The 27,791-nt window shown below is 43.5% G+C and overlaps 1 protein-coding gene across 1 annotated transcript in view; it reads left to right on the top strand.

Moving 5' to 3' along the window:
• The first annotated feature begins 10,036 nt into the window (after window positions 1–10,036).
• The window catches only part of ERCC4 (ERCC excision repair 4, endonuclease catalytic subunit), an 86,892-nt gene continuing 69,137 nt past the window's right edge, over window positions 10,037–27,791 (top strand). The window contains exons 1-3 of the mRNA XM_089679050.1: window positions 10,037–12,017; window positions 20,536–20,718; window positions 23,543–23,723. Of these exons, the coding sequence (XP_089535176.1) occupies window positions 20,545–20,718; window positions 23,543–23,723 (355 nt within the window). The 5' untranslated portion in view covers window positions 10,037–12,017; window positions 20,536–20,544. The remainder of the gene's footprint in view (window positions 12,018–20,535; window positions 20,719–23,542; window positions 23,724–27,791) is intronic.

Below are 27,791 nucleotides of genomic sequence, written 5' to 3'. Positions count from 1 at the left end.
AATGCCAGCTGTCCGTGCTCATCAATGCCACCTGCCAGTGCCACATCAATGCCACATATCGGTGCTTACCAGTGCACATCTGAGCTGCCTTTCAATGTCACCTATCAGTGCCAGTGCAGCCTATCAGTGCCAGTCAATGCTACCTGTCAGTGCCCCCTAACAGTGCCAGTCAGTGCCGCCTAACAGTGCCCATCAGTGATGCCTGTCAATGCCCATCAGTGCCACCTACTAGTGCCTCCTCATCAGTGCCACCTATCAGTGCCCATCAGTACAGCCTATCAGTGCCCATCACTGCAGCCTCATTAGCGCACATCAGTGAAAGAGAAAAATCACTTATTTACAAAATTTTATAACAAAAACTAAGAAAAAAACGTTTTTTTTAACAAAATTTTCAGTTGTTTTTGGTTTGTTTGTTTAGCAAAAAATAAAAAACACAGAGGGGATTAAATACCAAAGAAAGCTATATCTGTCTAAAATAATTACAAAAATTTCATATGGGTACAGTGTTGCATGACCGCGCAATTGTCATTCAAAGTGTGACAGCACTGAAAGTTGAAAACTGGTCTGGGCAGGAAGGGGGTATAAGTGCCCTGTAGGCATGTGGTTAAAATAACAAACATGTCTATACTTACTTGCTGTTTGCAGTGGTTTTGCACAAAGCAGCCTGAATCCTCCTCTTCTCAGGTCCCCGGCAGGCTCTCCTGGCTACTCCCTCCTGTCCGGTGCCCCCACAGCAAGCAGCTTGCTATAGGGGCACCCGTTGCTCTGTGTGTCCATTCACACATGGAGCCGTGGCTTGACCCACCCCCCCTCTCTTCATTGGCTGACTGGCTATAATTGACAGCAGCGGGAGCCAATGGCTCCTGCTTGCTGTCTCAGCCAATCAGGAGGCAGAGACATGGGACAGCTGAGGCTGTCATTTGCATCGCTGGATCGGTGATGAGGCTCATGTAAGTATTGAGGGGGCTAGGGCAGGGGTGGGCAAACTTTTTGACTTGAGGGCCGCAATGGGTTTATATATTGGACCCGAGGGCCGGACCAAGAGTAGATGAATGATGTGTATGTGTCATCCATAGTAAGTATAGTAATATTCCCCCATAGTAAGCATAGTAATTAATCCCCCATATAGTAATTCATCCCCCATAGTAATTCATCCCCCATAGTAATTCATCCCCCATATAGTAATTCATCCCCCATAGTAATTCATCCCCCATATAGTAATTCATCCCCCTTAGTAATTCATCCCCCATATAGTAATTCATCCCCCATAGTAATTCATCCCCCCTATAGTAATTCATCCCCCATAGTAATTCATCCCCCCTATAGTAATTCATCCCCCATAGTAATTCATCCCCCATAGTAATTCATCCCCCATATAGTAATTCATCCCCCATAGTAATTCATCCCCCATAGTAATTCATCCCCCATATAGTAATTCATCTCCCATAGTAATTCATCCCCCATATAGTAATTCATCCCCCATAGTAATTCATCCCCCATATAGTAATTCATCCCCCATATAGTAATTCATCCCCCATTGTAATTCATCCCCCCTATAGTAATTCATCCCCCATATTAAGTCCCCAAGTCCCCCCTGTGTCAATTCACTTACCTTTGCTCCGCGCGTTCCTCTCGCCGCCTTCCCGCGCCGTTCTGGTGTAGCATGAAAATCTGTCTCCTATGAGGATCTGTCCCCCTCGACGTATCTGCGCATGTGCCAGTTTCAGGCATTAGCAGCCGATCGGCGATCTCCGGCACATGCGCAGATACGTCGAGGGGGACAGATCCTCATAGGAGACAGATTTTCATGCTACACCGGTCTTCAGGGCGGACTTTGAGAGGAGCCTAGCGGGAGCCTAGCTCCGCGGGCCGGATTAAAAGGTCCGCCGGGCCGTATATGGCCCGCGGGCCGTAGTTTGCCCATTGCTGGGCTAGGGGCACTGCTGCACAAAGAAGGTTCTTTACCTTTGTGCATAGAATGCATGATCCTTTACAATCACTTTAATCCTAACCCTAACATTTAACGTCAGCAGGGGGACTTAACACAACAATCCACCTCTATTGCCATACTTTGGTGGCAGTGCCGTTGCAGCATAATGGGGGATGGTTGGCGGATGGCAAAAGTGTGGCTCAGCCGCACATTTTTAATGTCCCTCAAACACAATTGTAAGTCACATATATGCAGACTGGATGCGCATGACGTGAAAAAACATTGCTTCATATGATGCCTGTTCACATATGTCCTATGCACTGGCAGTGTGGATTCAGTGCAGTTTGAAAAAGAGTCCTGTACGATTTCTGAGAAGTGCCTTTAGGTTCAGGTGCTTATTACAGGCAATTGACTTATTTGGGAACGTTTCTAAACAGCATGTGTGAACTGGATAAAACCCTGATCTAATCCTGTCCTGAACCTAATGTAAACCTGACATGAACCGGTGAACAACTTCTGTATCAATTTACTGTGAAACCTGAGCATCAATCCACACCGCACATGTGAATCAGCTCTAAATAGGAACTAACAGGAAGCATCTCACTGTGCTTGTGTGATCATCATTGTCTTGTTGATGGTCAAACAGTACAGAAGGTGTATGTCAGTCTGTATACAGCGTATGGCTCGTATCTCTGTCTGTGCCTCTGAAAACAGAAATTGTGAGCTTGCCTGTGCACCAGGTCCCCATTGCTGCCTGTGCCGTTGGCCAACTCTGTATTGAATCACCTCCCGGCGCTTGGCTACGGCCTCACCTTCTGCCCTCCTCAGTGGATGAAGGGATACTTTCAGTCAGCCAGTGAAAAAAATCACTCCGCCAGTGAAAGGCTGTGAGCAGCTGTGGCCGGTCACCATTGATCAGTAATGTAAAATGCAGCACAGCTTTAGCCACCTGCTAAAAAAAGAGCCCCCTCTCTGCTCCTTGCGTATTGGCCCCTCTGGTGAACTGATGGGGTCCAGGGAAAATATAATTAATGTTCCAGCAGGGCCAGCTGTACTGCCCTGTCAGCGGCTCTGGCCGTGGCTGTGCCCTAGGAGGCAGTGTGCCCTAGGCGGTTGCCTAGTTTGCCCAGTAAGTAGCACTGTCCCTAATGACAGCTTACCAGTCCTTGATGATGACTCCATACCTTTCCCTTTTTCATGCTTTTTCCTTTATTTTCAACTTGTAGTCCTGTGAATAACACATTTAGTCCTAGATTGGCCTTCTGAATGCCTGTTTTTTGGGGTTTTTTAATTAGTTTTTTTTTTTTGCCAAACTGCATTTTATACATTGAGGGACCCTCTTGGGGATGCAGTGCAGCCCCATTGAATTCAATAGGGTAATCTGACAGTTGGTGCCGCCCATCAAACTCTGCAGCCTGAGTTAAAAATGTGCAAAGCAAAGCATCATGGCCACAGTATGTGTACATCCCAATCTGGCTGTACTGTCACAGTTCAGGTGGGGGGTATGATAAAACTGCACCTCAGCTGCTTGTTATTACTAACCCCCCCTTCCTCAGCCGCCTGATTAAGAGAGCCTTTACAATATTCCAGAAGCGGCTGGTGATGGTTGCATTCATTAATATTTATATCACATGACACACTGACAACTGCCATGGCAGCAAATGAAGAGCATTGAAGGGTAGTTTATTATGAACATTTTTTTCCCTTTGCAGTGAAATCACTCTTTGGATAATTTTGCAAATTGCTTCTGCCTGATTGTTTGATTCTTGCAAGGGTGTTTGAAAGAATATATAATGTTCCACTATGCCTGCAAAATATTTCAGGTTAGGGCTCATTTACACTTACGGTTGCGGGCAGTAAACACAGGTGGTTGAGCTGTGTATTTACTAAATCTTACTCCTCCCCCTTCCCACAACCGCCATCCCTTAAGCTGGAAAGGCAGCTGGAGAGGGATGTACACATGCCATGGCTGCTATACTTTGCTTTGAGGCAAAAAATATACTGCCTGTCACTTTTGGCAGGCTGCTTCCAAATGCAACTCATTCAAGTGAATGGGGCCACGCAGAAACCACCCTGCAACCACGTGTAATGCCAACAGATGTGGGAGTGGTGGTACAGCATTTACAGGGTTAAAGCAGGCAGTGAGGAAGCTGCATGTCTAAATGTAGCCCTATGACAGACTGCCAATTTTCCTCTCTTTGCTTTTGAGCAGGGATGTCAAACTCCATTTCATTGCGGGCCGTATCAGCATTAAAGTTGCCCTCAAAGGGCCGATTGTATCTGTAAGACTAGATGTCCAGAGCACCCCACCCCCCCCCATAACATCAGATGTCAAAAATCCCACACCCTCCCTAACATCACTGTGAATTCCCTTTGGGGGCAGATATGGAAAGAAGAAAGTGCAGGGTCTGGAAGAGGACCAGAGGAGGAGTGGAGTCAGTTACCAGAGTCTGCTGAATGCTGAGACCAGGGGAGGCAGAGATGAGGGGGTGCGGGGATAAGGATTTGGCAGATGAGTTCTATTCTCCTCTTTGCTGCACACTGCTGAGACAAGGTGGGGGCAGAAACAAGGGGGTACTTGCAGGAGAGGTGCAAGGGCCATATGAAATTGCCTGGAGGGCCAGATTCGGCCCGTGGGCCTTGCATTTGACACCTGTGCCATAGAGTATCATGGGAAACAAAATGTGACCTGGAGTCAGAACCATTCAACATGCCAAATATATCCTTAGCAGATATACTCTGCTTAATGCTGAGACCAGGGGAGGCAGAGATGAGGGGGTGCTGCAGCTGCACTGAGAGGTGCAGGATTTGGCAGAGGAGTTCTATTCTTCTCTCTGCTGCCGAATGCTGAGATAAAGTGGGGGCGGAGACAGGGGGGTACCTGCAGGAGAAGTGCAAGGGCCACATGAAATGGCCTGGAGGGCCGGATTTGGCCCGGGGACCTTGTGTTTGACACCTGTGCTTTAGATAATCTGCTTTGCGTAGCAAGTTCTAGAAGATGTCCACTAAACCACATTGTTTTATCTTGTCTGTCCATGTCCCTTTTCTATATCAAACATGACTGTTGATTGGTAAACTCAAGCGATCTATAATATATTCCCTGCAATGAGTAAGACATTACAGCTGTTATTATAGACCATAGAATAAAGGTTTCAGAAATGACTCACTCTTCTATTCAGCCTGGTAACCAAACTCCCACATATAACATTTGTTTTACAATAGGTGGTAGGTGGAAAGTGAACACATTGTATAGACTGATTTTTATCCTTGCAAATATCTCTTCATCCCACTGTTAGTATACCTTTATAGCAAGTCAGTGCAAAGTTGTATTAAAATCAAAAAAGTCAAATTAACAGCTTTGTGGTCCTGCTCATAAACAGCCATCCATATGCATTCCCTGTTAACGTTTCCTAATGACATTAGGAAATAACAAACAAATGTTTTCAACTCTTATACCTTAATTGGCTGTAAGTATTCTACCATTTGTAATTTTTTTATAAAATTTAATAGGTTGTAAGCCTCCCATATTCTGTATCCTTGCCTTATACTGTACACTAACTCTGTAGTTCCAGCAATCAGCAGCTGAAAGGGAGAGGAGGAAAAGCTGGCTTTCAGCTGTTGCAGGGAGAAACTACAGGGGAACAGTTGCAGTAAATTCTGCCCCTGCCATACTGATCACTCCCTTCTGTCCAGGTTCTCTTCCTTCTGCTGACCCCCTCTTGAACTGCGAGTACTAGTAGTACTGTCTTAACGGCGGCCTTAACACAACGCAGCAGTCCAGATCTCCAGCAGACTGCCAGTGCCACCTGGACACAGTGGATCACATTACTGCTGTGTTTGGGTGATTACATGGCGTTTTATCATGTGATTGCTGTGTCTAATCACAGCAATCACATAGTAAAAAATAGAGATTGAAAGCAAGCATTGGTTCTCTCTGCTCTCACTGAGAGAGCAGAGAGAAGCGATGCTGCAGTCTGTGGGTGTATGGCAGCCTGTCAGGCTGCTTGTACAATCTCATACTGCATTGCCAGCCATCCCAGTGTCCCTGATCACCGCCCCAGAGTCCCTGATCACTGCCCTAGGGAAGTCCTGATAAACAATGCAGCCAGCACCTGTTAACTGTCCCAGTGCTCACAAAAACACTGTCATACACCATACCAATGTCCTCATCATTGCCATACCAGCATCTTGATCACCACCATACTAATACCAGCGCCAAGATCACTCCAATATGCCATACCAGCACAGTGATCACCGCCATATACCATGCCAGCATCCTGATCACTACCATACCCCATGCCAGCATCATGATCAACGGTATACCCCACACCAGCATCCTGATCAATGCTATACCCCACACCGGCATCCTGATCAACGCTATACCCCACACCGGCATCCTGATCAACGCTATACCCCACACCAGCATCCTGATCAACGCTATACCCCACACCAGCATCCTGATCAAAGCTATACCCCACACCAGCATCCTGATCAACGCTATACCCCACACCAGCATCCTGATCAAAGCTATACCCCACACCAGCATCCTGATCAACGCTATACCCTATACCAGCATCCTGATCAACGCTATACCCTATACCAGCATCCTGATCAACGCTATACCCTATACCAGCATCCTGATCAACGCTATACCCTATACCAGCATCCTGATCAATGCTATATCCCACACCAGCATCCTGATCAACGCTATACCCCACACCAGCATCCTGATCAACGCTATATCCCACACCAGCATCCTGATCAACGCTATACCCCACACCAGCATCCTGATCAACGCTATACCCCACACCAGCATCCTGATCAACGCTATACCCCACACCAGCATCCTGATCAACGCTATACCCCACACCAGCATCCTGATCAACGCTATACCCCACACCAGGATCCTGATCAATGCTATACCCTACACCAGCATCCTGATCAACGCTATACCCTATACCAGCGTCCTGATCACCGTCATAAACCATGCCAACATCCTGAAAACCCAGGGCCAGTGCGTCTTGTTTTGGCAGAAAAAAACACTTGACGTGTGTCAACTTGCCTAAACGTGTGTTAATGCTAGGTGTGTTTAGCGCTTGAGCGTTAATTTATTTCAATGGCCAGAATAAATTATTATTCTGGCCAGAAGAATGAAATAACGCCCAAGCGCTTGATCCCTTTAAAAGCATCTAAACACTTGTTTAGACCTCTGATATCTCATCAAAGCCCCCCAGTAAAAACAAATGATTTAAAAATGTAAAAAATATTTTTTAAAAAATTTACAAAATATTTTTTAACAATTGTGAAAAATGTTTTTGAAGTGTAAAAAATAATTAAAAAAAAATTAACAACTGAAAAAAGTAACAAATTGTACAAAAAAAAATTAAATTGCAAAAAATTATTTAAAGAAAAAAAAGTGTGAGTGAGTGGCCCCGAGATGCACACTGTCAGTGTTCAGGGTCCATACACCTGCATTCACACCTGAGACTCTGCTTATACAGCTGCTGCATCACCATAGCATAACATAGGCTGCCTGCATGTAGCAAAAGCCACATTTAAAAAAATACTGGTATTTTAGCACCTCAGGAAATATACATGTATTAATATACATGTATTGGAATTTTGTTTTACCAAAGACATGTAGCAGAATACATTTTAGCCTAAAATTTATAGCTCAAAAAGTAAAAACCAAAAACCACAGAGGTGATCAAATACCACCAAAAGAAAGCTCTATTTGTGTGGAAAAAAGGACATACACTTCGTTTGGGTGTAGCATTGCACGACCGCACAATTACCAGTTGAAACAGTGCAGTGCTGAACAGCAAAAAATGGCCTGGTCATGAAGGGGGGTAAATCTTCTGGAGGGCAAGTGGTTAACAACGGATACCTCATCAGCTGTAAGCGGGTGTCCCACTGACAGCTGAATGAAAACAAAACATGCAAGCAATTACAAATGATGAAAAAAAGTGTGCCCCCCAGGGGCGGATTGACAACTCATGGGGATCATGGGGCCCCTGTGTCCTTGCCCAAACTCAAAAAAGCCTATGAAAAAGGTACCAGGGGCATCTCATGGGGCCCCCTACTGACCCCGGGCCCTCGGGCAGTGCCCGAGTTTCCAAATGGTCAATCCGCCCCTGGTGCCCCCCCACATCCATACCAGACCCTTTGGGTCAAAGGGCCTGGCATAGATTTTAAGGAAAATTACCCCAAAAAACGGCCTTTAGGTCTGGTATGGATTTTGGGGGAATCCCACACCAAAATAAAGAAAACAAATGGCGTACGGGTCCCCTCACAATCCTAAGGGATTTTGGGTATGGTATGGATGTGGGAGGGATCCCACGCCATTTTTAAAATAAATTTGGCGCGGGGTTCCCTTTAATATCCATACCAGATCCCTAGGGGTTGCTGCATCTGAACAAATGTGTTACCGCCAGCAAATTCCTGGTGATAAAAATCGCATATTTTTTTACTTTCTGTTGTGTTTGTGAATTGGACTTAACAGCTTACTCTATGTTTTTTTTTTTTGCAGTATTTACCGACACATTTATAATTTTGCATTAAATACCACAGAATCCTTATTTTTTTGTTTGAATTGGACATTTTGTTACAGCATGCAATAATTTATGCAACTGAGTCACGTGACAGTGTTATTGCATGCGGTAACCTTTAGTGAATTGACCCCTATGTCTGCTAAGGATTTATTTGATATGTCTATTGCTTCTGATCTTGTCACATTTTACTTCCCATTATACTCTATGGGCATTCCCTTTTGCCATTCACCTATGTTATTCCATAGAAAACAGCTGTAATCCCATTCCTGTAATTCCATAGAAAACAGCTGTAATCCCAAATGATTTCAATCTTACAATCTGCTACTCTACTTGGGGGAACCCCTGTGGGAAAGGTTAGTTTGCAACTTGACAGATATTTCTGCAAATAAATTCATATTTTGCTACCCATTCTATGGACATTCCCTTCTGTCATTCACCCTTGTCATTCCATAGAAAGCAATGATAATCCCGCTTCATCTCAATTTGAAACGTCACCACTGAACGTGGGGAGTATGTTTCCTTAGGATTTATTTGGCACGTTGAATGGTTCTGACTCCAGGTCACGTTTTGCTTCCCATTATTCTCTATGTCAAACGCAAGGCCCACGGGCCGAATCTGGCCCTCCAGGCAATTTTATGTGGCCCTTGCACCTCTCCTGCAGGTACCCCCATGTTTCTGCCCCCACCTTGTCTCAGCAGTCGGCAGCAGAGAGAATAGAACTCCTCTGCCAAATCCTCATCCCCACACCCCCTCATCTCTGCCTCCCCTGGTCTCAGCATTCAGCAGACTCTGGTAACTGACTTCACTCCTCCTCTGGTCCTCCTCCAGACCCTGCACTTTCTTCTTTCCGTATCTGCCCCCAAAGGGGGTTCACAGTGATGTTAGGGAGGGTGTGTGATTCTTGACATTATTATTATTACATCTGATGTTATGGGGGGGGACATCTAGTCTTAGATACAATCGGCCCTTTGAGGGCAACCATAATGCCGATACAGCCCACGATAAGATGGAGTTTGGCCCCCTGCTGCATGGGCATTCCCTGTTGTCATTCCATAGAATACAGCTACAATCCCAAATGATTTCAATGTTACGATCCGCTACTCAACTTGGGGAACACATGAGGGAAAGGTTACATTTCATGCCTACAAATGAGTTTATATTTTGTTTTCCGATTCCAAAGTCTATTAGCATTCCATTCTGTCATTCCTTTCAGTATGTTCTAATAACACGTGACTCTAGTGTGAGTTTTGTATACACAGCTTTATTTAATGACACATTCTCCCACCAGACCAGGGGTATTCTGAAGGTGCAGACCTCAGAAGGGTCGCTTCTTTGTATCTTTATCTAATTATGTTGTAACAGAAGGAGGACGTCCGTGGTATTGTTCAGCCTCCTCACACAGCATCAGCACTAGCTCAGCTCTCATGTCACTTCTCACTGCAGGACAACCAGCGGCCTGTCATGTGAGGAGCCCGCCCCTCCCCCGGCATACAGACAGCCACTCCTCTCCTCTCACTCCGGGTTACTTGTTTTTGTCCAACGTGTGAGGCAGAGGCTGAGTTGTGCGCATGGCAAGATGGGACCAGAGGAAGCCAGGCACAGCAAAGAGACTGGAGAACGAGGAGAGCCAGGCACAGAGCTGTGATCAGAAAACAGAGGAAGCCAGGCACAGAGCTGTGATCAGAAAACAGAGGAAGCCAGGCTCAAAGCTGTGATCAGAAAACAGAGGAAGCCAGGCTCAGAGCTGTGATCAGAAAACAGAGGAAGCCAGGCACAGAGCTGTGATCAGAAAACAGAGGAGGCCAGGCTCAGAGCTCTGATCAGAAAACAGAGGAAGCCAGGCTCAGAGCTCTGATCAGAGGGAGCCAGGCACAGAGCTGTGATCAGAGGAGGCCAGGCTCAGAGCTGTGATCAGAGGGAGCCAGGCACAGAGCTGTGATCAGAGGGAGCCAGGCACAGAGCTGTGATCAGAGGGAGCCAGGCACAGAGCTGTGATCAGAGGGAGCCAGGCACAGAGCTGTGATCAGGGAGCCAGGCACAGAGCTGTGATCAGAGGGAGCCAGGCACAGAGCTGTGATCAGAGGGAGCCAGGCACAGAGCTTTGATCAGAGGGAGCCAGGCACAGAGCTGTGATCAGAAAACAGGAAGCTAGGCAAAGAGCTGTGATCAGAAAACAGAGGAAGCCAGGCACAGAGTTGTGATCAGAAAACAGAGGAGGCCAGGCTCAGAGCTGTGATCAGAAAACAGAGGAAGCCAGGCTCAGAGCTCTGATCAGAAAACAGAGGAAGCCAGGCTCAGAGCTCTGATCAGAAAACAGAGGAAGCCAGGCTCAGAGCTGTGATCAGAGGGAGCCAGGCACAGAGCTGTGATCAGAGGAGGCCAGGCTCAGAGCTGTGATCAGAGGGAGCCAGGCACAGAGCTGTGATCAGAGGGAGCCAGGCACAGAGCTGTGATCAGAGGGAGCCAGGCACAGAGCTGTGATCAGAGGGAGCCAGGCACAGAGCTGTGATCAGAGGGAGCCAGGCACAGAGCTTTGATCAGAGGGAGCCAGGCACAGAGCTGTGATCAGAAAACAGGAAGCTAGGCAAAGAGCTGTGATCAGAAAACAGAGGAAGCCAGGCACAGAGTTGTGATCAGAAAACAGAGGAAGCCAGGCACAGAGCTGTGATCAGAAAACAGAGGAAGCCAGGCACAGAGCTCTGATAAGAGATAGCAAGGCAAAAAGCTGTGATCAGAGGAGGCCAGGCACAGAACCGTGATCAGAGGAGGCCAGGCACAGAACCGTGATCAGAGGAGGCCAGGCACAGAGCCGTGATCAGAGGGAACCGGGCACAGAGCCGTGATCAGAGGGAACCGGGCACAGAGCGGTGATCAGAGGGAACCGGGCACAGAGCCGTGATCAGAGGGAACCGGGCACAGAGCCGTGATCAGAGGGAACCGGGCACATAGCCGTGATCATAGGGAGCCGGGCACATAGCCGTGATCATAGGGAGCCGGGCACATAGCCGTGATCATAGGGAGCCGGGCACATAGCCGTGATCAGAGGAAACAAGGCACAGAGCCGTGATCAGAGGAAACAAGGCACAGAGCCGTGATCAGAGGAAACAAGGCACAGAGCCGTGATCAGAGGGAGCCAGGCACAGAGCCGTGATCAGAGGGAGCCAGGCACAGAGCCGTGATCAGAGGGAGCCAGGCACAGAGCCTTGATCATAGGACACCGGGCACAGAGCCTTGATCATAGGACACCGGGCACAGAGCCTTGATCATAGGACGCCGGGCACAGAGCCTTGATCATAGGACGCCGGGCACAGAGCCGGGGTCAGAGGAAGCCGGTCAGAGGAAGCCGGGCACAGAGCCGCGGTCAGAGGAAGCCGGGCACAGAGCCGCGGTCAGAGGAAGCCGGGCACAGAGCCGCGGTCAGAGGAAGCCGGGCACAGAGCCGCGGTCAGAGGAAGCCGGGCACAGAGCCGCGGTCAGAGGAAGCCAGGGATAGAGCCGTGGTCAGAGGAAGCCAGGGATAGAGCTGTGACACACAGGTAATAACTCTGATCCTGATCCCCATTCCCTGGTACTTACTAGTATGAACAGGTTGGAGATTCAGCCCAGTACAGAGCCCACAGACCTCCCTCACCTACACAGTGTTATCAGTATTGGGGCTGCTCATGGTTGGTAGGTGCTCAGTATCAGAATAATGGCCGCTCAGTTCATGAATGTTCAGCCACCAAGTTTGAACTGAGGAAGTGGATGGTTATCTGGTTAGGGATTTACTAAACTGCATATTGGGATGATTGCATTATTGGCTGCAATGCTCAACACTCTCATTAGGTGTCAGTATATATTTACACATAGATGGTAATGACTCTTCACTTGCTGACATATATATGAAGCTGTACAATGGAATCATAGTAAATTATACAGAAATAATGGAAACATTACTCAATATATGTATGGGGATTATGGATGAAATATAATGGTTACACATCCCACATAATACATTTCACCTTTTTAGATAAGAATATGGGGAGAACATCATGGTTACACTTAACAATATTTGACCTATTTCGGATAAGCAAATGCATATAATTATTTTTCCAAATGGGGATTGTGGATGGATTATTTTGGATAAACATGGCAAGGACCATATTTGACCTGTTTCTGATAAAAATATGTTATTTTTCTATCTGGGGATTATGGGTGAAATATCATGGTTAAACATGTCTAGGGACACATTTGACCTATTTCTGATAAGCATATGAGAATAGGCATTTTTCTACATAGGGATTATGGGTGGAATATTGTGTATACACATGCCAAGAACCATATTTCACCTGTTTCTGCTAAGAATATGAAAATAGTTATTTTCCTACATGGGAATTATATGTGGATTTTTGTGGTTGAACCATGTCAAGGACCATATTTGACATGTTTCTGATAAGAATATGATAATTGCTATTTTTCTACATGGGGATTATGGGTGGATTATTGTGTATACACATGCCAAAGAACATATTTGACATTTTTCTGATAAGAATGTGGGCATAGTTATTTTTCTACATGGGGATTATGGGTGAAATATCATGTTTAAATATGCCTAGGAACACATTTGACCTGTTTCTGATGAGAATATATATTTTTCTACATAGGGATTATTGGTGGAATATTGTGGATACACATGCCAAGGACCATATTCAACCTGTTTCTGATAAGAATATGGGTATAGTTATTTTTCTACGTGGGGATAATGGGTGAAATATTATGCTTAAACATGCCTAGGAACACATTGGACATGTTTCTGATAAGGAAATGAGAACAGTTTTTTTTTACATGGGGATTATGGGTAGATTACTATGGTTAAACCATGCCAAGGACCAAATTTGATCTGTTTCTGATAAGAATATGAAATAGTTATTTTTCTACATGGGAATTATGGGTGGATTTTTGTGGTTGAACCATGCCAAGGACCATATTTTTTACCTTTTTGCTTTCTATGCATGAAGGTAAAAAAACCTTCTGTGTGCTGCTACCCCCACAGTCTCCCTAATACTTATCTGAGTCCTCTCTCAATCCAGCGATGTGCATGGGAGCCTTGGTTGTCCCATATTTCTCTCTCCTCATTGGCTGAGACACAGCAGTGGGAACCACTGGCCTCCAGCCAGTGAGGAGTGATTTGGGGGTGGGTCCGAGCCATTGCTCTGTATGTCTTATGGATGCATAGAGCAGGGCTCAGGAGCAAGCACACAGCAGTAAGCAGCTTGCTATTTGGGTGCACTGGTCAGGGGGGGAGAGGCCAGGAGCTTCGGCAGGGGACCCGGGAAGAGGAGGATTGTGGTGCTCTTTTCCAAATAACTGCACAGAGCAGGTAAGTAAAAAATGTTTGTTATTTTAAAAAAAAGAACCTTTATATCAAAGGAACATATCTAATTGGTTTCTGATATTATTATATCCATATTCTTATCAGAAACAGGTCAACTATGGTCCTCGCATTGTGTAACCATGGTAATCCACCCACAGTCCCCATATAGAAATATAATTATAATCATAAGCTTTTCAAAAACAGGTTAAATATGCTCCTTGTTAAGTCTAACCATAATATTCCATCCAAAATCCACAGGTAAAGAAATTTTTATTCCTATCAGAAACAGGTGAAATACATTTTCATAGGATTTAAGACAAAAATATTACCAACACGCCCCTCCTTAACCCCCCCCCCCCCCCCGCAATGCCCTTGAAGAAAAATAATTACACCCATATTCTTATCAGGCACAAATCAAATATGGTCCAGCATGTGTAACCTTGGTATTCCACCCATATTCCCCATGAAGAAAAATATTTATATGCATGTTCTTATCAGAAATAAGTATAATTATTTTTCTATAGTAACCATGATATTCTATCTATAATACCCATGTGGAAAAACAATTACCCCGTATTCCTATCATAAACAGGTCAAATACATTATGTAAAATGTATAATGATGATATCCCCACAAATCTCATTGAAGAAAAATAATTATACCCACATTCTTATCAGACACAGATCAAGTATTGATTAACCCCTTAGGTTCCACAGTGAGTATAACCAGCATGCTTTACTGCATATACAGACTTATTTTACTGTTGTGGGTTTAATAACACTTTTTAAATATGTTCCCTGTGAAATGTAAGCATGAGATTTCCCCCAATAACTCCTGTATATAAATTTAACTTTACCCATATTTTTATCAGAATCCGGTCAAGTGCATTTTTTGGAATGTGTAATTATTATATTCCCCCATAATCCCCTTGTTGAAAAATAAGTTTGCCTGTATTATTATCAGAAAAAGGTTAAATTTGTCCCATAAAAATAGGTTTAATACACAGTATGTTCCTTGTTAAGTGTAAACATAATATTCAATCCATAATCCTATGAAGAACAATAATTATACCAATATTCCTTTCAGAAACAGGTCAAATGCATTACATAGGATGTGTATCCATGACATTCCATCAATAATCCCCATGTAGAAAATAATGATACCCAAGTTGTTATCAGAAACAAGTCAAATGTGTTCCTAGGCATGTTTAGCCAAAACATTCCACCCATAATCCCCCGTAAAAAAACGAATTAAACCCATAATCTTTTCAGAAGCAGGTTAAATATCTTTCTTGTCAGGTGTAACCATGATGTTCCCCCCATTATACCCATATAAAAAAATAATTATACCCAAATTCTTTTCAGAAGTAGATTACATATGTTCCTTGGAATGTATAACCATAATATTCCACCCATAATCCCCATCTGGAAAAATCATTATATGCATATTCTTATCAGAAATAGGTAAATATTAATAATGATAATAGGTTCCCTGTTAAGTGAAACCATGATATTCAATTCATAATCCCCATAATTATACCCATATTCCTATCAGTAACAGGTAAAATACTTTGCGTAGGATATGTAATGAAGATTTTCCCCCCATGATCCCCACACAGAAAAAAAACTATACACATATTCTTATCAGAAAAAGGTCAAATATGGTTCTTGTCATGTGTCTCCACAATAATCCACCCATAATCTCCAAGTAGAAAAAAAATATTCTCATATTCTTATCAGAAACAAGTCATATGTGTTCCTAAACATGTTTAACCACGATATTCCACCCATAATCCCCAAGTAGAAAAAAAACTATACCCATATTCTTAGAAACAAGTCAAATGCATTCCTAGGCATGGTTTAACCAAAATAATAAACCATAATCTTTTTTGTAAAAAAATAGATATTCTCATTTTTATTGGAAACAAGTCAAATGCATTACATGGGATGTGTAACAATGATAATCGATCCATAATCCCACAAAGAAAAATAATTATGTGCATATTCTTATCAGAGGTTAAAAGTAACTTGTTAAGTGTAACCATGACATTCTATCCAAAGTCCCCATGTAAAAAAAAATAACTATACCCATATTCTTATCAAAAACAGGTCAAATGGGGTTTTTGGAATGCGTATCCACAATAACCCTTAATCCCCATGTAGGAAAAATCTATTCTCATATTGTTATCAGAGACAGGTCAAATGTGTTCCTAAACATGTTTAACCATGATATTCCACCCATAATCTCCATGTAGAAAAATAACTATTTTCATATTCTTATCAGAAACAGGTCATATATGGTCCTTGCAAAGTGTATCCACAATAATACACCCATAATACCCCTGTAGAAAAATACCTATTCTCACATTCTTTTCAGAAACAAGTCAAATGTGGTCCTTTTACATGTGTATCCACAATATTCCACCCATAATCCCCATGTAGAAAATAACTATTTGCATATTATTATCAGAAACAGGTCAAATAAAGTCCTTGGCATGTGTATCCACAATAATCCAACAATGATCCCCATGTAGAAAAATACCTATTCACATATTCTAATCAGAAATAAATCAAATGGGTTCCTAAGCATGTTTAACCACTTGCCTACAGGTCACTAATACCCCCTTCCTGCCCAGGCCAATTTTCAGCTTTCAGCACTATCGCACTTTGAATGACAATTGCACAGTCATGCAGCTATGTACCCATATGACATTTTTATAATTTTTTTCACACAAATAGAGATTTCTTTTGGTGGTATTTACTTGCCGCTGGGTGTTTTATTTTATGCACTATAAACAAAAAAAAAAAAGTTTTTCTTTGTTTCTGTTATAAAATTTTACAAACAGGTAATTTTTCTCCACTGATGTGCATTGATGAGGCGGCACTGATGATGCTGCGCTGATATGCAACAATGATGGGCCCAGGTGGGTTACACTACTAGGCACTGCTGGGCACTTGTGGGCAGCACTGCTGGACACTTGTGGGTGGCACTGGGCACTGGTGGGTGGCACTTCTGGGCCCAGGTGGGTGGCACTTGTGGGCGGCACTGGTGGGTGGCACTGATCATCAGGGCACTGATGATCGGTGCCGATCCATCCTCTGACAATTGCCGGTTATCGGCAGTACTTTCCCCATGCTGTGACAACTGCATTTACCTGGTGATCTGCTGTGTCTTTGGACACAGCTGATCACGTGGTAATAGGCTGCTGTGATTGGCCTTTTACCACATCACGTGATTAGCTGTGTCTGTTGGACACAGTGATCACGGAGATCGCCGAGGGATGCCCTCCCAGAACTGGACAACCACGCTGTAGTGCGGTTGGCAAGTGGTTAACTGTGATATTCCACCCATAATCCCTATGTAGAAAAAACTTTCAGAAACTAGTCAAATACGGTCCTTGGCGTGTGTATCCACAATAATCCACCCATGATCCGCATGTGAAAAAAGAACTATATCCATATACTTATCAGAAGCAGGTAAAATACGGTCCTTGGCATGTGTATCCACAATAATCCACCCATGACCCCCATGTAGAAAAACTATTCGCATATCCTTATCAGAAACTGGTCAAATGTGTTCCTAGGCATATTTAACTATGATATTCCAGCCTTAATCACTATGTAGAAAAATAACTATAACCATAATCCTTTCAGAAATAGGTCAAATATGGTCCTTGGCATGTGTATCTACAATAATCCACCGATAATCCCCATGTGAAAAAATAACTATACCCATATTTCTATTATTTCAGTATAATTTACTATAGTTCCATTATACAGCTGCATATAGATCAGCAAGTGAAGAGGTAAACGTTGGCCACTACTTCTTGCAACATAGAATCAAGCAGTGCAGAAAAGAAAACATATTTTGAGTAAAAACAAGAGTCATTACCATCTGTGTGTGTAAATATATACTGACACCTAATGAGAGTGTTGAGCATTGCAGCCAATAATCCCATCATCCCAATATGCAGTTTAGTACGTCTCTCTGGTTACATGATAAAGCTGAACTCTGGGCAGATTTTTTTTTGCATACTTATTGATGTAATTGATCTTTCAGTAATATCTCCATGTTTTCAAATGGATGTTCTCCCACTAGAAATCCCCTCTGGAAGCAGCCAGTCATTTAGTAAGATGGTTGGCCTCTATGCCGACTATCCCCCCAGCCTCTAGTCTGGTAACACCCCATGTAATATTGGTGTCTCTGAATGGAGATGTCATTGCTGTCTGTGGTGAGAGGATCTGGGAGTCTCATTCACATGGACTGACCTGTCCTCTATCATGGCATCATTTACTGTACAGAGTGCAATGATAGCATCAACCACCCACCCCCAATCCTGTCTACCTTCAACCCCCATTCACAACTACAATTCCCATTACATGTCCAATGGGTGCCGCACAGTGGTTTGAAATGACAGTGTTGCTTGCTTTATACCTCCTCTGGGTGCCCAGCCATAGCTGTATCCTTTTAATGGAAGCTATGACATCACTGCGTGTACAAAGGTATTTTTCTACTAAACCAGGGGTGCTCAAGCTGTGGCCCACGGAACCCTCTGATGTGGCCCTCCACCTCAAACTGAATGCAGGAGTTTTGGTGCATTTTTCAAACATGCACTACTTCAAGATGTAATAGAAATCAAAACGCAGCTAACCTGCAGGTGCACTGTGCTGCAGCAGTGTGAAAGCAGCTTTATAGAGGGCTTTGAACAGTAAGGACGGTTTGGGGGGCCAGTAAAATCCCATAGTTGAGATGTGTTTTTACCAAAACCCCCCCAACCACTGGTGTAGTGTCAGGGGTCGCAATGGCAAACCTGACCTATACTCCAGGTGGCCCATGCGGCCTTCCTGTCACATTCTGTTTTACACTTGGACAGGAGGGTCCTCCTGTAACTGCTGAAAGCCGGCTTCTCCTCCTTTTCCTCCTGCCAACATTCTTCCTGCCAAGAGGAAATGTTCATTATGCTATTGAAAAAAAAAAAAAAATTAAATTCTTTTCCCTTTCATTTCATTGTTGCCCATGACTGGTTACCAAATTGCTTAAGTGGCCCTCACTCTTCAGAAGGTTGAGCACCCCTGTCCTAAACAGTGAAGATTTGGTAGAAAATGTTATCTGCTTTCTTATGCACCCTTGTAATAGAATTCATAGAGCTAATTTACTTGTCCACCAGAGTTCAGCTTTAACCACTTGCCGTGCGCCTACTGTTTTTAAATGGCAGGGCGGTGGCACTCCAGGGGCGGGTTGCCGTTCATAAACGGCACCCGCTATTTCTAGTTGTGCGCGCTCCCTTGGAGCGCGCAGCACCGCAATCCGGTGCCCTCTGTGTCCTCCGGACACAGTGCAACACCGATCGTCGGACGGGACCTCTGTACGAGGTCCCAATCATGTGATCACTGATTGGCCAATCAGTGATCACATGCAAAGTAGTAAGCAAGATGTCACTTGTGACATCATTGCTTACAACGTGTGAAATCTGTGAATGATCAGAGGTCACATGGTACAAGGCTACTCACAACGGCCTTGTACCATGTGACAAGCTCTGACCAATCACAGCTCACACAGTATTTTTCAATGGCTGCAAGAATGCAGACAGAGAGAAAGAGAAATGATTGCTTTTATATCCTATATGGGTGTAAAAGCAATCGCTGTTAAAAAACAAAAAATCTTCATCACCCCCTACAAGTAGTACAGTGTCACCATGGTGACACTGTACTGCTAGGGTGACGGTATGTAAAAAACAAGCAAAAAAAAAACCCCATAAATAATAATATAAAAATGTAAAAAAAATGTTTAAAAATTTATAATTTTTGGTTATAAACTAATTTGGCGTATTTTTTTTTTTTTACTAAAAAGATAACGGAATAAATTTTGGCCAAGATTTATGATGAAATATTATTTATTTGCAAAATTTTATAAGAAAAACGTTTTTTTCAAAATTTTTTGACTTTTTCATCTATATAGCAAAAAAAATAAAAATCCCAGCGGTGAATAAATACCACCAAAATAAAGCTTTACCTGTCTCAATAAAAATTGTAAAAAATTCATATGGGTACAGTGTTGCATGACTGCGCAATTGTCATTCAAAGTGTGATAGCGCTGAAAGCTGAAAATTGCCCTGGACAGGAAGGGGGTAAAAGTTCTCAAACACCTCTGAAAATTCTGCACATGGCAGAACACAGTGCTGTTCACACTGAAGCGTTAGCGTCAAGTTGTGTTGCAGCAAAACTGACGCCTCATGTCGAGTCAGGGAGGAGTTGAAGCCTCCCATTCAAGTATATGGTGACGCTCCTCAAATGCCTGGAAGGTTGCGAGACAGTTGCAGAGCATTAATACCATTAAACTTCATTATAGGCGTTTGTGGTGCGGTTTTAACGCTTGGCAAACGCCTATCAAACACTTCAAAAACGCGCAAAGGGCGTTTAGGGAGCATTTGAGGAGCGTTAAAAATGCTTCCCAAATGCCTGTCAAACGCTATAGGGGCGTTTGGCAAGAGTTAGAAATGAGTTAAGTGTGAACGAGCCCTAACTCTCAGCTTGATCTATAAGGCTTTGACAACAACAAGAAATGGAAGTTGATTGGTTTCTGTGCACAGCCGCACCAGATTATGCACTCTCCAGTATTAGTATATCATCCCTGCAGCATTTTTCTATATTCATGGTGTTTGTATGAGCTTTGAGTTTAACACTAGTTGTTTTCCTCATCAGAGACAGCAAATGGCACCTCTCCTGGAGCATGAAAATCAAATCTTTCTGGATCTATTCCATGAAGATGGTCTTGTCATCACTGCTCGGGGACTCGGTATTGACAGAATCTTGCAGAACTTCTTGAAACTTTACTGTGATCCAGGAAACCTTGTATTAGTGTTGAATACTAATACAGCAGAGGAGGTATTATTTGCCACTTTTATAAAAAATGCTCAGTATTGACATTTAATATTCTAGCTGATGATCAGCACAGCACTAAATCATGTATGTACAGCTGAGAAACAAAGAATTTCCCAAATGCATTGAACAAATTACAAACATATACAATTATTTTCCTTGCATCCTCACAATGGGGGGGGGGGGGGGTGTAATGGAGATCTCACAGAGTTCACTTGACTTTCTTCAGTGTTTGCTGTGACGGGCACGGCGTCAGACCCCAGCCCTTCTCACCAGCTTGTGACCGAAGGACTAGCCAATCTAAAACCGCGCTGCCACTTGCGTAAAAATACCACTCTCAGCTGCACCCTGCACAAAGATTTTCCAGCTCACTGGATCCTAATCTAGGTGCCAGCAGCCTGAGAGCAATTGTTACTGGGTCAGGTTAATTACGCAATTAACCCTTCACACTGCCACCACCACCTTTTTTACAGAGGAGGAAACTCACAAATCTTAGCAGTAACACTATAATGTTTGAATAAGCGTCTGTATACACACTGTCACCGCAGACAGATGTATCCAGAGGTTTTAAAACACACAGTAGCACTCTTCAGAGACAGGGATTCTTAGTCTGCACTAAAGAGCTTTAGAAACAGTTCAACACTTTTCAGAAAATAGGATTTATTACTAAAAAGGTCAAAATGGTGCAATAAAAATATTTACCGAAAAGATGTAACCAATATATATAAATAGAGAAAGCATTAATACAACAGAGAGATAAAAGTAAGAAATTGGAGAAGGTAGGATACCTGCAGAAGTCCTTGGTTTAAGCAGAGTTCAAGTATCCTGAACAAAAGGGTACCTTTTCTCCCGAAGTTGGTTCCTGATGTTAAAAGGGAGAATCTCTCCATCATTCTCTCCAGGCATTACAGCCATTTTTCTAGGAACCCAGCAGGGTGTCTCCTTAAAGCAGAGAACCAATCGCCTCATTTGGGGAGGGGTGTTTAGGCAGGGCTATGACCAAATCCCTCTCACGTTTATACCATGGTCAATAACCTTCTATAGGTACATGTAGCATCCTAGTCACTGGCAAATTAATATGCAGAATGATATCCTGAACGTCCAGGCATCAAATATGACATATCTTACCGTTCCAGATAAAGACATATTGCTTTCTACTCTCGTGTAGGTGCCAGGTGACTTGTATTAAACTGACCTATCTGAATATATGCTTTGTTTTATTGTACCTTGCTCCTGTCGGGATTTATCAATTTGTATGAAAAAGTGGTTTCAAGTGGGATGTATGTTTTATTGCCATTCTGGAATGCTTTTCATGTCCAGTGACGGACTGATTTATAGTTTTACGGCCAGGCCAAGGCAAGAGTCTGACAGACATCATGGAACCAGCTAATTGGGTTTACAACCATGAAGCGTATCCAGCTGTGCCCTGTGCACTCCTGAACTTAGCACACACACAGACCACATTCCTTGCAAGGGGAGGGGGCTGGAGGGAGAAAATTATATTTGCAGAGTATGATACAAGATGGTGGATCTTAGAAAATTGGTTGTCCACGTCCAATCACCACATTTGCAATCATAGTTAATTGTTTTCATATAACATTCTACTGTAGAGGAATGCCTTAACATCAAGGGACATGGTAACGTTGGTTTTTTTGGCAGAAAAAAAATGCTCATATAGAACATTTTTGTACAGGCTTTTAGGAGCGTTTTCCTTTTTTTCTGCTAGAAAACTGCTCTCAAAAACACAAACCAGATGGGTTTTTTTTGCCTTTAAACCCTGAGCTTAAAGGATAAATTCACCTTTTGCTAAAAAATAACAAATGAACATTTTTTTTTGCAGGTAGGAAAATGTGCATTTACTATTTTTTGTTCTTTGTTGTTTTGTTGATCGCTGATGCCATGCAGGACTCCTGCAGATCTCTCCGTGTATCTATGTGCTCATACCTCGTATGAGCAAGCAGATACTTACTGACAGGAAGAATAAATGAACTACCATGGCACTCACAGCACCGTGGTAGTTCATTGAAAGCTACAAGCTGACAGCTGCAAAGGCTGTTGGTAGGTGTAGTCCATTCACAGAGAAGATCCCATGCTAGCTTTCAAAATGGGAGACCGGGGGAGTGTGGGGGCTGAGTGGAGGGGAGCATTGGCCGGTCCTTTTGTAAAATGTTACATGTTACACCCTGAATATATCCTTTAAAATATGCCTCTAAACGTCCTAATGTGCATGGACAAATAGGATAACATTGAGTTGTTTCTACAGTGCAAAACACTTGTAGAAGCAGCATTTTTTTTAAGTCCAGTGTGCATGGCCCTTAAAAAGAAAGTGTATCCCAACATTGTTGCATATTGATCAGTGTAAGATGGATGTACCCTCACCATCATTTTGTAAGTACTGTTACAGAAACGCTCCTAGTTCAGACCTTTTTGTGCAACACGTAGCAGTAGTGTACTACACAGTGTAAGGGTAGGTTCACATATGTGCGAGTGGTGCCGCTGCGGATCCGCACCACCCGCACAGAGGAATGCTTACCCGTGGGTGGGTGCCATTAATTTTAATGGCATGCCGCCTGCACTGGAAATCGCAACCGTACTGGGAACTGAGGTTCCCGTGCGGGCTGCATTTTCAGAAGTGCAGGGACTTCTTCCCTGCGTGTCCTGGGGCACGGGAGTCCATTCAAATGAATGGGCTTTCGTGTCCGCGCAAAACGCAGACCGCTGGAATGCGGATATGTGAACCAGGGGTAAATGCTCATCAAATGCTTCATAGTTCAGAGTTTTTTTCATGTTGTGAATTTTATAATGATATACATTTCTTTTACTTTATTAGGAATATTTTCTTGAACAACTCAGGGCAGAAGGAGTCAGTCATTTGCCTCGAATCATCAACAATGAAGTAGGCAGTAATGAGCGATATGATGTGTACACACAGGGTGGTGTGTTATTTGTTACTAGTCGTATCCTTGTTGTGGATTTTCTTACTGACAGGATTCCTGCCAACCTTGTAACTGGTGAGTAATTACTGTATTTTCTATAATAAGAATAAGGTTCATATTAATGTTGGTTTATAAACCTGTTACCACACTGAGCCTAGGTGATAATCCTCTAGCATCACTATAAATATATAATCCTTCTGCGCTCAATGGAGTCCCTAGGAAATCAAAGCCGCTAGCATTCAGACTGGTACCCAACAGCAAAAGATCAATACTATACAATAGGTTAGTGCAGCGCTACACATATATCAACATAATGTAAGAAACATATAAAAATTTTATATAATAACAATAGTCACAATATAAATGTCACACCTCTATTAGTGCAATCAGGTGACTAAATCATGTGACCATTATTAAGAAATGGGTCTCGATATACTATACGTGACCCCTGACCCACTCACCGATGTGAAAAGTGAGTATTAAATGAGTATCATAGGTGAAAAAAGTTCATAACACTACAAGGTGGTGCTGAGCTCCAAACGGTATAATGCAATGCAAGTGATCACACAGCAAACTTCAAGTGATGGTGCGTGCCTCTCCTCCTGTGGCTAAATTGCCCCCTCACCTCCACTTTGCGGCCAAAAGGGCCTGTACGCCTTTAAGATCACTCAGGATCTTGATCCAACATTGGCAGATATCACCAGCAAGTCTCCCATGGACCTCTCATCCGGTAAGGTAAGGAATCAGGATATACTGGCTCCTGGTCTCAGCACGATATACCTCTCATCCGGATGACATAAATATAGGAAGAATCTCTCATAGCGTAATATGCCACAAAATAAGTGCTTTTATTAAAATAAGTCAGATGTCAACTCACATGCTGAAGTTACAATCCACAGCTCCATAAGGATGTATGGGTGTACTGCATGGGTTTTCTGGTTACAATCAGTGTGTTCTAAGATGGCGGCCGTACCGGAAGTACGTCACCGCAAACCGGATATTGCGTCACCGCGTATCTACGTGTTGCGTCACCGTCACGTGACTTCGTCAGGATATCCTGACGAAGTCACGCGACGGTGACGCAACATGTAGTTTGGAGCTGAGCACCACCTTGTAGTGTTATCAACTTTTTTTCACCTATGATACTCATTTAATACTCACTTTTCACATCAGTGAGTGGGTCAGGGGCAACGTATAGTATATCGAGACCTATTTCTTAATAAGGTCACATGATTTAGTCACCTGATTGCACTAATAGAGGTGTGACATTTATATTGTGACTAGAGATGAGCGAATCGAAGTATCCGAAGTGGAATTCGAGTCGAATATCGGAAAAATTTCGATTCGTGCCGAATCCGAAAAATAGCCTAATTCGGACGCGCGAATCGAAATTTTTCTGAAAATGGCGGCTGACGTGCGGCGACGGAGCGGGGATGTCTGGGAAGGCGCGCAGACAAGGCGCGCTGACCCATAATGCATTCCTCAACTACATGTGATCGCATCAGCCTATCAGCAGCCAGCCAGCCAGCACTGTGTAATGGTCGAGCTATAAATAGCGGCCATTTTGGAATTCTTCATTTGCCTGCAGTTATTGAACAGAGGCAGACCGCTCTGTACTAGGGACAGGGACAGAGTTAGGGCCACAGAAACGATAATTGGGGACAGAGAAAAGTTACTTAGGGACAGAGAACCATTACTCAGGGACACAGACTTGTTAATGAGGGCCACAGAATCGTTATTTAGGGACAAAGAAACGCTAGTTAGGGCCACAGAATTCATAATCAGGGACAGACAGAATTGTTACTCAGTGCCAGAGAATTGTTACTTAGGGCCACAGAAACGTTATTAGGGCCACAGAATTGTTACTCAGGGACAGACAGAATTGTTACTGAGTGCCAGAGAATTGTTACTCAGGGACAGACAGAATTGTTACTGAGTGCTAGAGAATTGTTACTTAGGGCCACAGAAACTTTACTTAGGGCCACAGAATTTTTACTCAGGGACAGACAGAATTGTTACTCAGTGCCAGAGAATTGTTACTCAGGGACAGACAGAATTGTTACTGAGTGCCAGAGAATTGTTACTTAGGGCCACAGAAACTTTACTTAGGGCCACAGAATTGTTACTCGCACAGACACAGAATTGTTACTCGCACAGACACAGAATTGTTACTGAAGGCCACAGAACTGTTACTTAGGGCCACAGAATTGTTACTCGCACAGACACAGAATTGTTACTCGCACAGACACAGAACTGTTACTGAGGGCCACAGAACTGTTACTTAGGGCCACAGAATTGTTACTCGCACAGACACAGAATTGTTACTCAGGGCCACAGAACTGTTACTTAGGGACAAAGAAACGCTAGTTAGGACCACAGAATTCATACTCAGGGACAGACAGAATTGTTACGGAGTGCCAGAGAATTGTTACTCTGGGCCACAGAAACTTTACTTAGGGCCACAGAATTTTTACTCAGGGACAGACAGAATTGTTACTGAGTGCCAGAGAATTGTTACTCAGGGACAGACAGAATTGTTACGGAGTGCCAGAGAATTGTTACTCAGGGCCACAGAAACTTTACTTAGGGCCACAGAATTTTTACTCAGGGACAGACAGAATTGTTACTGAGTGCCAGAGAATTGTTACTCAGGGACAGACAGAATTGTTACGGAGTGCCAGAGAATTGTTACTTAGGGCCACAGAAACTTTACTTAGGGCCACAGAATTGTTACTCGCACAGACACAGAATTGTTACTCGCACAGACACAGAACTGTTACTGAGGGCCACAGAAACTTTACTTAGGGACAAAGAAACGCTAGTTAGGGCCACGGAATTCATACTCAGGGACAGACAGAATTGTTACGGAGTGCCAGAGAATTGTTACTCAGGGCCACAGAAACTTTACTTAGGGCCACAGAATTTTTACTCAGGGACAGACAGAATTGTTACTGAGTGCCAGAGAATTGTTACTCAGGGACAGACAGAATTGTTACGGAGTGCCAGAGAATTGTTACTCAGGGACAGACAGAATTGTTACTGAGTGCCAGAGAATTGTTACTTAGGGCCACAGAAACTTTAATTAGGGCCACAGAATTTTTACTCAGGGACAGACAGAATTGTTACTGAGTGCCAGAGAATTGTTACTCAGGGACAGACAGAATTGTTACCGAGTGCCAGAGAATTGTTACTCAGGGACAGACAGAATTGTTACTGAGTGCCAGAGAATTGTTACTTAGGGCCACAGAAACTTTAATTAGGGCCACAGAACTTTTACTCAGGGACAGACAGAATTGTTACTGAGTGCCAGAGAATTGTTACTCAGGGACAGACAGAATTGTTACTGAGTGCCAGATAATTGTTACTCAGGGCCCCAGAAACTTTACTTAGGGCCACAGAATTTTTACTCAGGGACAGACAGAATTGTTACTGAGTGCCAGAGAATTGTTACTCAGGGACAGACAGAATTGTTACGGAGTGCCAGAGAATTGTTACTCAGGGACAGACAGAATTGTTACTGAGTGCCAGAGAATTGTTACTTAGGGCCACAGAAACTTTAATTAGGGCCACAGAATTTTTACTCAGGGACAGACAGAATTGTTACTGAGTGCCAGAGAATTGTTACTCAGGGACAGACAGAATTGTTACCGAGTGCCAGAGAATTGTTACTCAGGGACAGACAGAATTGTTACTGAGTGCCAGAGAATTGTTACTTAGGGCCACAGAAACTTTAATTAGGGCCACAGAATTTTTACTCAGGGACAGACAGAATTGTTACTGAGTGCCAGAGAATTGTTACTCAGGGACAGACAGAATTGTTACGGAGTGCCAGAGAATTGTTACTCAGGGACAGACAGAATTGTTACTGAGTGCCAGAGAATTGTTACTTAGGGCCACAGAAACTTTAATTAGGGCCACAGAATTTTTACTCAGGGACAGACAGAATTGTTACTGAGTGCCAGAGAATTGTTACTCAGGGACAGACAGAATTGTTACCGAGTGCCAGAGAATTGTTACTCAGGGACAGACAGAATTGTTACTGAGTGCCAGAGAATTGTTACTTAGGGCCACAGAAACTTTAATTAGGGCCACAGAATTTTTACTCAGGGACAGACAGAATTGTTACTGAGTGCCAGAGAATTG

This window comes from Staurois parvus, unplaced genomic scaffold, assembly GCF_062004578.1.
Source record: "Staurois parvus isolate SC_StPar_1 unplaced genomic scaffold, SC_StPar_1.0 ptg000217l, whole genome shotgun sequence".
Lineage (NCBI taxonomy): Eukaryota > Metazoa > Chordata > Amphibia > Anura > Ranidae > Staurois > Staurois parvus.
Note: the sequence above shows the minus strand (reverse complement) of the source record. Positions and strands in the feature narration are given on the sequence as shown.